The 17129-nt window shown below is 36.9% G+C and overlaps 1 protein-coding gene across 1 annotated transcript; it reads left to right on the forward strand.

Moving 5' to 3' along the window:
* Positions 1 to 5027: 5027 nt before the first annotated feature.
* Positions 5028 to 5829, forward strand: LOC126691301 (uncharacterized). The gene is made up of 3 exons (XM_050386353.1): positions 5028 to 5420; positions 5509 to 5580; positions 5668 to 5829. Exons 1-3 carry the CDS (start codon positions 5028 to 5030, stop codon positions 5827 to 5829), a joined length of 627 nt encoding a protein of 208 aa, XP_050242310.1.
* Positions 5830 to 17129: the final 11300 nt, after the last annotated feature.

A 17129-nucleotide genomic window follows, 5' to 3' on the forward strand; every position in this document is an offset into this window, starting at 1 on the left:
CGAGGTTGGACTGCACGGTTCATGCCATTGGTTCTGCATGAACCGTGCGGTCCAACCCCGGTTTAAGGGGTTCACAGAATTAACAATAATTCCAGTTCTCTATGCTTAAAAAATCAATTTTCATCTCGGTTCCGAGTTGGACCTCCCGGTCCGGTCCGAGTTTGAAAACAGTGGGTATGATGTGATTAGACTGTATCGGTGCAATGTATGCATATCCCATGCAATACCCTAGGTATTGCATGGGGTGCAATACCCTAGGTATTGCATGGGGTGCAATACCAAAATTCTCAACCATAGATTTAATCTAATGGCTTAAATCTTTGACACCTCACCAAATAACAAAAAGACTATTTTACCCTTAAAAAATTTCACAACCCGCCCACTGTTTCAAGAAAATCTGAGTAAACTTTCATAAAATCAAAAAAAAAATTTCTCTCTCTCTCCCTTATGCAGTTGTCACTCTCTGCCTCTCCTTCAACCCATTCTCTGCCTCTCCTTCAATCCATTGTCACAGCAGTCCCAGTTCATACCCAAACACTGAAACTTAGTACTTGAAACCAAACCCCAAAACACTCACACTCCCTCTTTCTCGTGTGTGAAGCTGTCCCAAGTCCCAACTCTCATGGAGTGAAGGTCTCTCTGAAGCAATGAAGCCACTAGCCAGATCGATGGTTCCGACAGTACTTGGCCATTGTATTGTCGAAAAATCCCCAAAATCCCCATCTTTGATTGGTTGCTTCCAACATCAACCAACTTAAGGAGGTGAGTTCTCTCTTTTGTATACATTGAATAAAATAAAAAAAAGGGTAAAAGGAGAGTTAGGTCAGGGTTCAAGATAGTTGGGGCTATTGAAACCAAACTCTTGAAATTCTGATTTTTATTTCCAATTGCCTTATGAGGCTATTGCACCTCTGCACTTCTACAGCCTTGACCTTTTCTTTCACTTCCTCCATAAAAATCTTTAACCTATCAGGTTTTGTTTGATTAATTTTATTTTAATAATAGTATAATACTTAGCCATCACAAGTTCACAACAAAAGAAAAGAGAGACATAAATGTTCATTCTTGTTTGCATTGGATTCTTCGTGTTGTTTTAGGTTCTTTATACAGAATAATATTCATAAAAAAGTGTTTTCATAAAATGATAGGAGCCTTCTTACAAGAACAAAATGGACAATAAGGAATAAACCAAAGAAGATGATTGAATCAATAAATTGGCTTGCTTAAGCTCATATGGATAAAACCTAGATGTATAAAATCCCTATTTTACTATTACATTGCTTGAATTCTATGCTTTTAGGTCTTCATTGTATTTCAAACTGTAGTGTTTTAATCTTTTCCTTTCAAGTTTGCAGTCAGAATTTAGTGATAAAAATTTATTGTCATAGGGATAGAAAATTTTCAGTAAAGCATAGGTTCTTCAGATTCGGAGCAACAGTTGACGGCAGTCTTCGACGGCATGTGGATCGACAGCTAAACTTTAGGCCGTATGTGGAGGCGTGTGAGGCTGAAGATGGAGGCCGACTTCTTGGGTTTTACACATCAGAGGCCGAAGAAGAGATCCATGGCATTGGTTTTGTGAACCACCAGTCGACAGGGAATTTGTGGCGGCATGTGGGTCGATGGCCACCATGCGTGGTGGTACGTGTCTCTGAAAATGGAGATCAAACTCTTGGGTTTTGCATATTGGAGGCCGAAGAAGAGATCTGCAGTGTTGGTTTCACAAAAGGATTGAGAAAAACTAACATATCTCAAGGGAGGCTCAGACTTGATGGTGCGACAGCTGTGGCTTTTGATAGCAGCGATGTAGAGGCAAAGAGGCCTTGTGGAGATGGTGAAGATAGCGGTAGTCTTGAATTGAATGATGGTATGTTTGGTAGATTAATTTAGCTCCAGAGATGGAGAAGGGAGATGTAAGAGAGATGAGAAATTATTGGGTTTTTCCTAACCGTTAGATCATTTTATATACACCTGTCACTCATCTAAATATATATAAAACCGAAACTTTTGAAGCTCCCACAAATTTCCACATCAGCATATTATTAAAAAAATGACATTAAAAAAAAAAAAAAACGTAATAACAGTTTTCTAAAACCTGATGCTCTTTCCCTTTCACGATGCTCTGCCTTTCCCAACACAAACCAAAACAATACATATGAGCACAAACCCAAACCAAAACCAAAATAATTTCCCATCTCCCTCTTCGTCATCTTCCTCCTCATCCCATAAATTTCTTCAAACACAATACACACCCAACACAAACCAAACCCATAAATTACCAAAACCAAAATAATCTCATCTCTCTCTTCGTCATCTTCCTCTTCATTCCATAAATTTCTTATTTGTAAGGGGGAAAAAAAAGGAGAGAGAAGAAGAAGACAACGCAACAGGGGCTGTGCCAAGTTGAAGCAGCAGGTTGCCAACACAAGTCGCCGGTCATGGGATCACACCTTCATCTTCTACTGCCGTTTCTTCTTCTTTTTTCTTCTTTTCCTCCTCTTTCTTTTGTCCGTCTCCAGACTCTGTAGTTTCTCTCTTTTTGTTTTTGACATTTGTACTCTTTTTTTATGTTTCCAAAGCCTCCACATGATGTTTACCCAAAAAAAAAAAAAAAAAAAAAGCCTCCACGTGACTTGCATTGGGAAAGTAGAAAGGTTTTAATTTTTGAATAAAAGATGGGCAAAGTCATTAGTTTTTTTTTAGCTTTGAGCCCAATGTGATGTGAGACATGTAGTGACTGATGATACTAATTAAGGGTGTGTTTAGATATTGTTTATTTTGTTGAAGTTGAAAAATTATTTCTTAAAGTACTATAAAGAAAGGTAAAAATTAATTGAAATAGTACAGTGAGACTTATGAATAGTGCCAAAAAGTGCAATGAGGTTCATAAATTGTAGCAAAAATAAGTTGAACAGTGAAATAATTTTAATTTTTAATCCTAACCCAAACGCAAATCGATTGACATGCAACAAATATCTTAAGTACTTTTAATTCTTATATTCTTATAATATAATTATCTATGTTTACTTATTTATATAAATAAAAAAGTAATTTTTGGTTAATTAATATTTTTCATTTAGTAATTGAATGTGTAGTATTGACTATAGGATAGGGACTTTTGAGATTGTAATTCTAACGTGCAACATTTATTTTTTGTGATAAGAGTTAGATATCTATTAGTATTACGTACGTTAGATATTTATTTGCTTATTAAATATATCAAATATGACTCTCATTTTCACAAAATGTAAGGTATCATATTCACAAAACTTCACGTAACACTTTCTTTATTTGTGAAAAAATTTCAAATCCATTCCATGGGTTAGTCTTAGGTTTTAAGGCTGTTTAGCACTATCATAAGTGATAACTTAATAGCTTTTTTGTGTATCGCACGAGTTAGCGACTAGTTTATTTTAAAATAGAAGAAAACGGGAGGTGATCCTTTTCATTACTTATCAATGGGGTCATCTAATCCTCAAAACTTGCAAAAAGAAAAAGAAAAAAAAAACATAATATATTAATTAGTTCTAATCGAACAAATAAGATGAAGACTTCTATAAAAAATAAAGCATAACAAAAAATGAGAAAGTCTAGCGACTTTTCTTTAGTGATCAAATCTGTCCGTTAAAAATAGAATAAAGAAAAAAAGAAAAAAGAAAAAGGAAAGACTAGATAAGTCTTGAATGTGCCGTACAGTAACACAATTAAGAAAAGGCCAGGCCTATGCCTTTTCATTCATCTCCTTTACCAAATACGAAACTAACCAATAACCAAGTCCTTAACCCACCAGTAAAGAGGAAAAAAAAACAAAAAGTAGGTAAACCATGCTACTCAAGAAAGATAAAAGAGTTTTGGAGCTAAAATGCTCTAACCATCGATTCAGGGAGAGGGAAGATATTTTGGTTGATTATGGGAGATTTTTCAAGTAATCAAATTTTATTTTGGAGTTTTGGAGAGAGTTATGAGATTGTTCTATATTCTTAGTTTGTGCAGGAGCATAGACTAAATTTTGGTGCTTAATTAATGCGTAGACAAGATAATTATTATTCTAAAATTTTTTCTATTTTTTTTATTGGTTATGATATATTTTTTTTTATAAAGAATCCATTGATTAATATATGGGCTTATATTTTAGATTTTTGAGTAATACTTGGAGCTTCTTCTACTTGGGGCCATAGGCAATGGCCTTAGATGCCTAGTGAGTTGAGCCATCTCTAAACCCGACTCATTGAAATAGTAGACGTTGGCAAAATTTGTTCTATACACAGAAAAAGTTATTTAGTTATATAATATATGCATTTTTTGAACATAAGTTTATTAAACTCGAGTTCTAAATCAAACTCAAGTTTCAAGTAGTATGTATCCATACTTATTAGTATACATTCATACCGATTGGAACTTGAATTCAAAAAAATGTATTATATAATTAAATAATTTCATTTGTGTGCTATGGTCTTAATTTTTTTTTCTAAAAACATGTTATTTGACAAATTTTGCCTGTAGACGTCAGTCACCGGTTGACCTTTATATTTCAAAAGAATTTTTTTTTTCTTGTTTTGCCTATGTGACTAGAAAGGACCGGTAAATTTCAAGCATTAGTTTATGAACAATTTCAAAAAGTATTTTTTTTATAGAAAAAGGAATAATAAGTAATAATTAATTGTATGGACAACTTTTAATATTTTCCATAAAAGTATTGTTAAAAAAATTTTTAAATGATTTATTAATAATTACTTTGAAAACATCTATTAATATGGTAAATTATTTATTTATTTATTTATTGACAGAATCCTTTTAATTTATATATTTATATTTATATAACACAGTCAAAACGACGCCGTACTTATTTGTTTCTCTCAGGAATGTTTCTTTATATGCGAATTTTGTGCCTTGTTTTTCGTATTGTTTGTTTTTCTGTAATTTGGACGGTTGATCAAAACCAAATCTAATCGAAAAACCTACAAATTAAAAACAATCTAATTAGGGTTTATATTGAATTAAATTAGAATTTGGATTGCTGGTGGAAGATGGCAGATGTGAAGAATGAGTATGAGGACTATGAGGTAGTAATCTTTAGGCGCACTGAAAAAGAAGAAGAAGAAGAAGAAGAAGAAAAACAAGAATCCTTCGAGAGTTACCAATACAGCCTCCAGAGTAAAAGACACAGGAATATGATGGAATCACTTTCTTTCAAAAACCTTTCCAGGGAAGAAGACGAAGACGAAGAAACAAACCCAAGCCCAAGAAAGAGTGCCAAGACCCTAGCCCCAACCTCTCCCCTGAAAAACCTCCCATCCTTTGAAAACATGGAATGCTCACCAGTGGTTGTACCCTGTTTTCGTAGAATTGAAATCATAGGTACCAAAGAGGAACCCGCAGGTATCAGAGAGATACATGACTTATGGTTCCCAGCGAGTGCGGTTCGTACGTACGTGTTGTGTGATATTCTTTTTTTAGTAGAAAGAAAAGAAATGACAAGGATTTTAATTAAACTTGCTTCTTCTGCAGGTTGATGAGAAAGACCGAAATCGATTTTCTGGCTATGCACAGACGATGATAAAGCGCTACAACAAAGTGAAGGTCTTTTTCTTCTTCTTCTTCTTCTTCATATTTAATTATTTATTAATGTATGTTGTAATAATCTTAAATTTTGAACAATTGGTGCAGAAAACAGATTTTGAGTTTGTGAGATTGGTGAAGATGAGGTGGACATTGGGTCATTTTTATCTTCGCTTCAAGGCCAAGTCCAGCGGTGCCACCTTGAAAACCTTTGAAGGAGATGTGCGCTGTAATTTGTGCCTAGTAAATGAAGAAGATGGGAGGCCCTAATAGGCCGCAAATTTGACGATTATTTTTATGTAAGACCGCCACCTTGGTACCAGTTGTAAGGAATTTCACCGAATTCCCAACCTGTGAGAAACAAAAAAATAGAGAAAACACACACCAAAGAAAAAAACAATCACACGCACAAGACAATATTTACGTAGTTTGACAATTTGCCTACGTCCACGGAGTTGCAGGGATTTCACTATTTTCAAGGAAGAATACAATATAACATGCGACTACAATATTTTCTCTATATATGAAACACGGCAACTGACTCCATAAAAAACCCTAATTACAAAAGGCGGCTCCACAATGGGCTAAATGGGCCAAAAAAATTTTCCCGGGGGCGTTGCCCCCAGACCCCCAGAGGCTTATCCATAAGCGCTCTAACTTGGGCCTATTAGCCTAAGCCTCTACTCCATGGACTAAACCTCAGTAAATCTCCCATTAAAAACCACGCAATATTATTATAGTCGGGTCGTCAAACCGGATCAAACAAAATTAGGCTCCACAAAACCCAACAAATCTCCCACTTGGAGACTAGTTCAATCACCAACATCGACCGCAATCCTCCAAAAAACAATCACTCATCCCTACAACTCATCCTTCTGTCCTCAAGTTAGAAGACCAATTAAAGCTGCGCATAGCTTCAACTTCTCAATAGTGACACCCTTAGTCAACATGTCTGCTGGGTTCTTAGATCCACAAATCTTCTCAAGCATTACCAGCTTATCCTCAACAAGGTAACAGATAAAATGGTATTTTGTCTGTATATGCTTCGACTTTGAATGAAAAGCCGAATTTTTGGCAAGAAAGATTGTACTCTGACTATCACTGTGTAGAATGCCCATCTTCTGCTTCTTACCCAATTCATCTAAGAAATCATGTAGCCAAATCATCTCCTTTCCAGTTTCAATTGCTGCAACATACTCAGTTTCCGTAGTAGACAAAATAGCAATCTTCTATAGATTTGAAACCCATGATATAGTTGTACCACCCAGAGTAAAAACAAACCTAGTAGTACTCTTTCTACTATCAATATCACCAACAAAATCAGCATCTACATAACCCTGCAATTTCAAACTTGTACCTGTGAAACAAAGACATGTATCTGATGAACCCTTTAGATATCTCAAAATCCATTTTGACTGCCTCCCAATACTGCTTTCCAGGCCTATTCATGAATCTGCTCACAACTCCCACTGCATGTGCAATGTCTGGCCTTGTATACACCATAGCATACATCAAGCTGCCAATAGCTGAGGCATAGGGCACCTTGCTCATATGGTCCCTTTCTTCTTCTGTCTTCGATGACTGTTCTTTGCTTAGTTTGAAATGACTCCCCAAGGGTGTGCTCACTGGTTTAGCTTCTTTCATGTTGAACCTGCTGAGAACTTTCTTCACATACTCTAACTGTGAAAGTTACAATGTACCATTAGTCTTGTCTCTAATGATTTTCATACTAAGGATCTGCTTTGCAGCTCCCAAATCTTTCATTGCAAACTGTTTGGACCATTGCTTCTTCAGATTATTAATTTCCTCAATACTAGACCCTGCAATAAGCATATCATCCACATACAACAGTAATATAATGTAAGAATTGTCAAAAGACTTAACATAGCAACAGTGATCAGCTTTACATCTCTTGAACCCAATTCTATGCATAAAACTGTCAAATTTCTTGTACCACTGCCTAGGAGTTTGTTTTAGGCCATACAAGCTCTTTCTCAGTTTGCAGACTAGATTCTCTTGTCCCTGAACAATGAACCCTTCTGGCTGAATCATGTAAAGGTCTTCCTCCAAGTTACCATGAAGGAATGCTGTCTTCATATCTAACTGCTCAATATGTAAGTTTTCTGCAGCCACCATTCCCAGTACCAGTCTGATTGTTGACATCTTCACAACTGGAGAAAATATCTTTGTGTAGTCAATGCCTTCCTTCTGCTGGAACCCTTTAACAACTAATCTAGCCTTGTAACGTTTGCTACCATCATGCTCGTTCTTTATTCTGTATACCCACTTGTTGTGCAAACCCTTCTTTCCTACTAGCAATTCAGTCAGTTCCCATGTCTGATTTCCCAACAAGGAATCCATCTCATCCTTCATGGCTAACTCCCACTTGCTTGAATTCTCATCTTACAAGGCTTCATCATAACACTCTGGCTCACCACCATTAGTCAACATGAGATAATTTAGAGTGGGTGAATAACGCTGTGGAGGTCTAATGTTCCTAGAAGATCTGCGAACTTTAGCTACAGGTGTACTCGGATCTACCTGTGAATTTACATTCTCCTTATCTTCTTCACCCCTTTTCTGGACAGTACCTTCAGTCAATTCATCTAAGTTGACAAACTTTGATTTCTTTTGATCTATCTCTGTCACATCTGACACTACAATTGACCTGTTCTTGTACATAACATGTTCATTAAATATCACATTTCTACTTCTGATGACTTTCTTGTTTTGTTCATCCCAAAACCTATAGCCAAATTTCTCATCACCATAGCCAATGAAAAAACATATTTTAGACTTTGCATCAAATTTACTACGAGCATCAGAATCAATATGAACATAAGAAACACAACAAAAACTTTTAAATGTGAAAATTTTACCTCTTTACCACTCTAAACCTCCTCAGGAAGTCTGAACTCCATAGGAACTGATGGTCCTCGGTTTATCAGGTAAGCTGCAATGCTAACAACATTAGCCCAAAAAGTTTTTGGTAGTCCAGCATGCAACCTCATACTTCTAGCACGCTCATTGAGAGTTCTGTTTATGCGGTCAGTCACATCATTCTGCTGTGGTGTCTTAGGAATGGTATTCTCCATCCTAATTCCCTGTGCAGCACAATACTCACTGAACCCTCCATCTATATACTCTCCTCCATTATCTGACCTTAAACATTTTACTTTCAAACCTGTTTCTGTCTCAACCATGACCTTCCACTTCTTAAAAGTTTCAAATACATCAGATTTATTTTTCAGAAAATAAACCCATACCTTTCTGCTTGAGTCATCAATAAAAGTGATGTAATACCTTGAACCTCCAAGGGATGCAACCCGAGAAAGCCCCCACAAATCAGTGTGTACTAACTCCAATTTTTCAGCCTTCGATGTCCTGCCAGTTTTCAAGAAGCTCACCTTTTTATGCTTTCCTAAGATGCAGCTTTCACACATGTCAAAATCAATAGACTTCAATTCTGGTAGTTTTCCTTTTGACAGTAGAATTTTCATGCCTTTCTCACTCATGTGACCAAGTCTGCGGTGCCATAGACTTGTATCAATACTTGCATCAGCAACTGCAATTGTGTCTCTTGGACATGAGGTCATATACAGAGTATCAATCTTCTTTCCACAAGCCAATACCCTAGCTCCCTTTGTAATCTTCCAAGTACCACCAACAAATAGTATTGCATGTCCTTCATCATCAAGTTGTCCAACAGAAATCAGATTCCTTCTCAAGTCAGAAATATGTCGAACTTTCTCCAGTAACCAAACAGACCCATTGGGCAACAATATCCGGACATCTCTCATACCAACAACATCCAAAGCTGAACCATCAGCCAAATACACCTTACCAAAATCACTTGCAACATAATTTTGTATGATTTCTCGATGTAGAGTGGTATGAAATGAAACTCCTGAATCCAAAACCAATCATCAAGTGGACTATTTACTGCAAGAAGTAATGCATCTTGTACCTCTTCTGTTACAACATTAACAAAATCATTTCCATTCTTCTTCTTAGGACTTTTGCATTGATTCCTAAAGTGACCTGCTTTCCCACAATTCCAGCATTGTACTTGTTGGCCTGATCTGGATTTACTTCTGTTCCGATTAGAATTTCTGGATTTTGATCTGCCCCGATTTGAATTTCTGTTATTACCTCTGCCTTTTGTCTCAAGGTTTAGGGCAGAACCAGATCATGAGGTTTCACCTGCATCTCTTCTGCGAATCTCTTCAGCCAGAATTAAATCTCGTATATCATTGTACTTGAACTTTTCCTTTCCTGTAGACTTGCTTATTGCCATCCTCATTGCCTCCCAACTGTTTGGCAAAGAAGCCAAAACGATCAGAGCACGAATCTCATCATCAAAATCAATTTCTACAGACGATAATTGATTTGTGATAGTGTTAAATTCGTTCAGATGTTGTGCTACTGATGCATTCTCTGTCATCTTCAAATTGAACAATTTCTTCATCAGATGCACCTTGTTGTTAGCAAACGGCTTTTCATACATATCGGACAAAGCCTTCATCAGATCTGCTGTGATCTTCTCATTTACAATATTGTGTGCAACAGACCTAGACAGAGTTAATCTAATAACTCCTAAAACCTGTCTGTCAAGAAGCGCCCATTCCTCAGCCTTCATCGCCTCAGGTTTTTCCCCTAGAAGCGGCAGATGCAACTTCCTCCCATAAAGGTAATCCTCGATTTGCATCCTCCAAAATCCAAAGTCTATGCCATCAAACTTTTCTATTCCAGACGCCTTTCCTGCTTCCTCTGCCATTGCTCCCACTCAAACCTAACCCTAGGCTCTGATACTAGTTGTAGGGAATTTCATTGAATTCCCAACCTGTGAGAAACAAAAAAATAAAGAAAACACATGCCAAAGAAAAAAACAATCACACGCACAAGACAATATTTATGCGGTTCGGCAATTTGCCTACGTCCACGGAATTGCAAGGATTTCACTATTTTCAGGGAAGAATACATTAATAACATGCGGCTACACAATAAATCTTCCATTAAAAACCACGTAATATTATTCGAATCGGGTCAAGTCGTCAAACAAAATTAGATTCCACAAAACCCAACACCACTAAACAATACATGCATGATACGTACCTCCCCAACTCCAAGTAGATGTACGTGAACATGGTTGCGGGGCCTTGTCCTTACTTATGCTCTACTTTATGGGTTTTTTTTTTTTTTTTTCCTTTTCTTGTTGGTTTTGGGAACAAATTGCTGCTTTCTTAATTTGTTGGTATGAATGACCTGCGACTAATATTTGCTAACTTATAAAAAAAAAAAAAAAAATTAGTATCCTTATTTTGCACATATTCTTTCAATTTATCTTTGAGTATTTGACTCAAGTTACTCGAGCATATCAGATTTTTAGAAAAAAAAAAAAAAAAATCAATATATGTTTTTTTTTCCTTTTTTTCTTTGGGTGGTCTTAGCTGTGTTGTTTCTCACCACTGCCTCTATCTCTATGCCAATTTGGTTGAGGTGGGGTTTATGGGTTTCTCATCTCGTTTCCCATGACATAAGGTGAAATAGATCTCTCTTTAAATGAATAGCTTGTTACACCACGATGGCAAGTTGCTGGTCTCTTGTTGCCTGACTTATTGGTTCTTATAAAGAGGTGTACCATACTCTACCAACTTTTGCTTATTCTGGCTTCCTTGAATTTGTAGTTGTCTTGCAATATTCACCTCTTATTGGCTGCATATGTGAAGCTGTAATTCAGTCAACAGTACGAGTCCATGCATCCACATTGTAATTTGTAAGACAACTTCAAATTCAGCTGTCTGGTTCCTTATCAGCTCTAGGTGTGTGGTGGCTAGGGATCATCTTAGTGATGTCGTTAAGTGTGTGGGGTTCTCCTCATGATCTCTGCTGCTCCCCTCTCCAAGCCGAATCAGCTGCACTCCTCTAGGCAGTTAGATTAGCTGCTCAAGAGAATTGGCATGAAGTTGTGTTTGAAGGTGTCACTAAACCCTGTTTTTTACTCCCTTGTCTCCTTGGATTTCATCCCTGATTGGTCTATTAATTAGCACCTCCATTAGTAACATTCGTTATTTAGCTGTTTCTTTTGCTACCTTTAAGTTTAGTTGGGTCCAGAGAAACTGCAATTCTGCAGCCTATGTAGCTGCTAGACTTGCTTTTAAGCTCTTGTGATTCTGCTTCAATAAAGGCAACCCCCCAAGTTCCACCTCATATTAAGTCTGCTTGTAAGGTGGATTACCTAGCTTATTATTCCATTTATGTTTTAATGTTTTTGAAGTTTAGCAGGAAAAATAAAAAAACAGTACGAGTCCATGCCTTGTAGACTTACTTTTGACTAACTTTTGAGGTTCTATGGTAATATATAGACATGCTTTTGACTATTTGTTGATTTTCTATTTTATATACTAACCTGTGCATATATTAAGAGCTATAAACTTAGCTTATAATTTTGACATTGCAATATTAAACATTAACTGCAATAAAATAGATTGGAAGTAATTTTTGGTTGTTAGAGGTAGAGATTGTCCCCTCACACAATAATGAGATATAAGTGATACTTGAAGGCGGTTGACTAAACTTTTATGGATATCTTAATTGGATGTACAATACTTTTCAATGTTGGTTTTGCCTTGTCCTTAAATTTCTTGAAGCGGAAGTTCATCTTTTTATTTTATCATATTTTTAACTGAAGGACGAGTAGAGTAATATGTTTCTCATCTTTATTTGTTGCATCTAGGGATGACAATTTTTCCCCGCCCCTCCCCGCTTCGCCCCATGCGGGTTTTCCCCGCCCGCAAAGGCGGTGGGGCGAGGATGGGGCAAGATTTTAGCCCCGCAACACGGGACAGGGATGAGTTTAGGCTTTTTAGACCCACCCCACCCCGCGTCGCCCCGCGTTACTAAAGGTTATAATTGTAAAATTTTCATACCCTAAAACCTTACTATTTAAACAAACATATTAATATTAGCATATTTTATTCTACCCAATGTGATTCTCTGCCTTTATTTTGTTGTGTTATACTATGAGATTTTTATTTATCATTTTTTTTAAATGATTGTCTTGATAAACACTTGGATTTATTATTCAATTTTTTCTAAAAATTGATTTGATTTGATGGGATAAATTTAGTTGTAATTTCAAGTATATTTTTATTAATGAAATAGGTTTCATTAAAAAAATTGTACTAGTTGTAAGGCAAATTAACAAAAAGTAGAGTTTTACAGGGTGGGACGGGGCTTTGTGGGGCCCTAAGGGGCGGGGATAGGGTGAGAAAGTATTCCCCGTCATGCGGGGCGGGGCGGGGATGGGGTAAGATAAAACCATGCGGGGTGGGGACGAAGACCCCATCCTTCGGCCCCACCCCATTGCCATCCCTAGTTGCATCAACTCTCTGATTAACTCGATTGTCCCATATTGGTGTACATGGGGAGGAAAAGTCTAAAAATTCTCCTCTCAAAACTAATATAGACCTAAATACCTAATAAATGTTATATCATTCGTCATGATTTTTTTTTTTTTTTTCTTTTGGCCATTGGACCTCCAACTTCTATTATTCTTTATTGTATTTGTTATTTAGTTAAAATACATTGTTAGTTCTTGAAATTTATCAAATGTGTGTTTTTGGTTCATAAAATTTCAAATAAGCCTTATCAGTCCTGGAGTTTTAAAAATTAGTCATTGATTTTTTAGTTAATTGTCTGCCAATGTGGTTAAGAGATTAAGGATCATTGGTTTTTTGGGGAAATGTCAACGCATTTTTATAGATAAAAAAAGTCCACAACCCAACAAAGGAAAACTTTTTCCAGTTAGTTTTTCATGAAAAGGGAAAAACCAAGTGGAGTAAGGAGCAAACAAGTCAGATTGATGAAGTTTATGTCTGTTTGGGATCGCATATTTTACTGAAATTGAAAACTTTTTGCTGAAAGTATTATAGATAAAGGTAAAAGTTAGCTGAAATAGTATAGTGGAACCCATGAATAATACTAAAAAGTGTAATGGGGCTCATGAATAGTAATAAAAATAAGCTGAATAGTAAAATAAACTAGCTTTTTAAGTTGGAGTCAAATGCAACTAGAGTCAAACGCACTTTAAATGGGTTGCAAAATATATAACCCTTATCTGATTTTTTCAGGGTCACATCAACTTGGTATGACTAGCAAAAACTAAAAAAAGACTAGTAAAAACTAAAAAATAAAAATAAAGCTTGACAATATAGTCTGTGCTTACAAATAAAATAACATATGTTAGTATTTTATAGGAAAAAGGGTTAGAACTGGGAAAGAAATAGAAGAATGGGCTTCACCCAGAATCAAGTCCAATCCAACACAGAGTGCTCTCACCCTCCAACTTAATAGGAAATATTCACAGGATCTTCAAGCAGCCGAACCTAAGATTGTTGGTATCCTAAGGACAAATGACTATAAATAAGAACTAGCCCAGATCATATGCAAAGATTATAACATAGCCATTATCACGTCGCCTTTTTAACCTCCAATATGCTTCAGCTTTGAGACTTTGTTAAGTAATGTTGATCAAAGTTTTCAAACTTAACAGGATGCAATTGTCCCAGTTAGAATGAGCACGCAAATAAATCTGAGTTAAACATTTTCTCCTTAGTTCTTTTAATCTTTATCTTGTGATAAGTGCAATTCTTTATCTCTCTATTTTCCCTCTGTCTGCCTTCTAATTCAATTGTGAATTTTGTATCAGTTATATCCCTTTTATACACACACATACAAAAAAAAGGAAATCAGATTTTAACATAATGACTAAACTTAACTCAAAAGTCATTTTAAGGGTGGGTTGGACAAGTAATATTACATATAATACACTCTCTTAAGTAAAGCAAGACAATTACCATTTTATCAAATATAATACATATAATCAAACTTTTATTTTTAAACTAAGGTGTAGTAGCAAAAAAAGGGAAAACACACGCACCGAATACAAGGGGAAAAAAAAGGCAAGTAGTTAATAATATTTTGCAAACGCAGTTTTTTAAAGGTTTCCACCTTATTGCAAAGGAGAGAGGATGGAAAATGAAATACAAAATTAGTTCTTATGAAATCCGATCCTAAAACATTATTATACTTGTCATTATCCTCTTTTGACTTCATTTGGATCTAAGGAATTTTTTTTGGGGTGATATAAGGAAGTGATGTTTCTTAGCCTTTAGTTAGACTATTTCACTTTTTGTTCTTGAGACACTCTTGAAACTATATGGTTTGATAATATAATAGTTTAACCTGGGACTTTAGGACCTTATCAATGAACCCATTCCACAGATACCCTTGTAGGAGTATTTAAGGAGAGAGTTGATAAGGGATAGTTAGATATTAAACCCGTGATAAGATACGAATTTCAAAAAAAAAGAAAAAGAAAAGAAAAGAAAAATATTGAGGTGTGGAGCCAGAGAATTTATGACCCCGGCTCACTTTACGTTAGGGCCCAAGGCCCGAGCCGAGGAGGGACATTGCCGAGGACATACAGCGAAAGTCCAAATAGCCTAGAGATATAGCCGAGGATGATTCTGTCATCGGCATTCTAAAGTGCTCCTGAAAGAAAGGGCAAGTATGGTATAGGAACAGTTTAAGGAAAAGCTGAACACCTCCACATTGATGGAGAAAGGACCCCTAAACAGTATGGCGACAAAAGACAAAGGAAAGGCTGTCATTACTGCAATTAAATACTCTGCGCCTGACAGAGCAATGCTTTTCAACTTTTACAACCACTCCCAACCACTTTGGGTATGGGCTGATAGGACAAGTATCAACCCTAGAAGATAGAACCTACACGTGGACGTTGGAGGGAGGGTAAAGGCTAGTATAAAAAGAGAAGTAAGCAATTTAGAAAAAAAAGGCTGGGAAAAAAGGCCAAGAACCAAGGCCAAGAACCAGAGCCTCCCAGGCCGTGCCGAGGAAAAAGACTCCTTGGGCAAGCATGGTTAACCTTTGTGCGATTATCACGAATACCATGACTAACCACTATCCGGTGACCAAGGCCTAGCCTTTCGATCCACGCTCTACAAATTTTATTGTTTGGGCCTTTAACGTACGAACCCAATACCAGTTTGGGGTTGTTACAAATTGAGTCCTTACAATTGGCGCCGTCTGTGGAGAAAACTTGTGCGTTGGCACAGGCGGTGGTAGGATCGAGCTCCTGTCAAACAAGGGACTGAGAAAGCTCCTCCGTCATTTCCAGCAGCACGCTATTGTTGCCCTAATATAAAGTTCCACTAGGGGCTACGCTTCGAAGCACCGATGGCACGAGCAGTTTTAGGGGCTTCCAACATCAAGTCAACGCCCCACACCTTGGCCGAGGGGGTAGTCCTCGAAACTTAAAGAAAATTATAAGTTTTGGACAAAACTAAGATATTGCATGGTCCTCGGACTCAAACCTATGGGGAAACCAACTACTTAAAGAAAATTATAAGTTTTGGACAGAACCAAGGTATTGCATGGTCCTCGAACTCAAACCTATGGGGAAACCAACTACTTAAAGAAAATTATAAGTTTTGGACAGAACCAAGGTATTGCATGGTCCTCGGACTCAAACCTATGGAGAAACCAACTACTTAAAGAAAATTATAAGTTTTGGACAGAACCAAGGTATTGCATGGTCCTCGGACTCAAACCTATGGGGAAACCAACTACTTAAAAAGAATCTAAGTTTTGGACAGAACCAAGGTATTGCATGGTCCTCGGACTCAAACTTATGGGGAAACCAACTATTTAAAGAGAATCTAAGTTTTGGACAGAACCAAGGTATTGCATGGCTCTCGAACTCAAACCTATGGGGAAACCAACTACTTAAAGAAAATTATAAGTTTTAGACAGAACTAAGGTATTGCATGGTCCTCGGACTCAAACCTATGGGGAAACCAACTACTTAAAGAGAATCTAGGTTTTGGATAGAACCAAGGTATTGCATGGTCCTCGAACTCAAATCTATGGGGAAACCAACTACTTAGAGAGAATCTAAGTTTTGGACAGAACCAAGGTATTGCATGGTCCTCGGACTCAAACTTATGGGGAAATCAACTACTTAAAGAAAATTATAAGTTTTGGACAGAACCAAGGTATTGCATGGTTGCATGGTCCTCGAACTCAAACCTATGGGGAAACCAACTACTTAAAGAGAATCTAAGTTTTGGACAGAACCAAGGTATTGCATGGTCCTCGGACTCAAACCTATGGGGAAACCAACTACTTAAAGAGAATCTAAGTTTTGGACAGAACCAAGGTATTGCATGGTCCTCAGACTCAAACCTATGGGGAAACCAACTGCTTAAAGAAAATTATAAGTTTTGGACAGAACTAAGGTATTGCATGGTCCTTGGACTCAAACCTATGGGGAAACCAACTACTTAAAGAGAATCTAAGTTTTGGATAGAACCAAGGTATTGCATGGTCCTCGGACTCAAATCTATGGGGAAACCGACTACTTAAAGAAAATTATAAGTTTTGGACAGAACCAAGGTATTGCATGGTCCTCAGACTCAAACCTATGGGGAGATTAGTCATTAGAAAATGGATTAAGTCCTAAACAGAATGGAGATCCTGCCCTGTCC

The sequence above is a fragment of the Quercus robur genome, chromosome 7 (assembly GCF_932294415.1).
Source record: "Quercus robur chromosome 7, dhQueRobu3.1, whole genome shotgun sequence".
Classification (NCBI taxonomy): Eukaryota; Viridiplantae; Streptophyta; class Magnoliopsida; order Fagales; family Fagaceae; genus Quercus; species Quercus robur.

What these genes read in the sequence shown, in the direction of transcription:
- LOC126691301 (XM_050386353.1), top strand. Translation starts at nt 5,028, where the DNA reads ATGGCAGATGTGAAGAATGAGTATGAGGACTATGAGGTAGTAATCTTT. An exon ending in TATGGTTCCCAGCGAGTGCG is followed by an intron (nt 5,421 to 5,508) that starts GTTCGTACGTAC and finishes CTTCTTCTGCAG; the next exon opens with GTTGATGAGAAAGACCGAAA. An exon ending in AGCGCTACAACAAAGTGAAG is followed by an intron (nt 5,581 to 5,667) that starts GTCTTTTTCTTC and finishes CAATTGGTGCAG; the next exon opens with AAAACAGATTTTGAGTTTGT.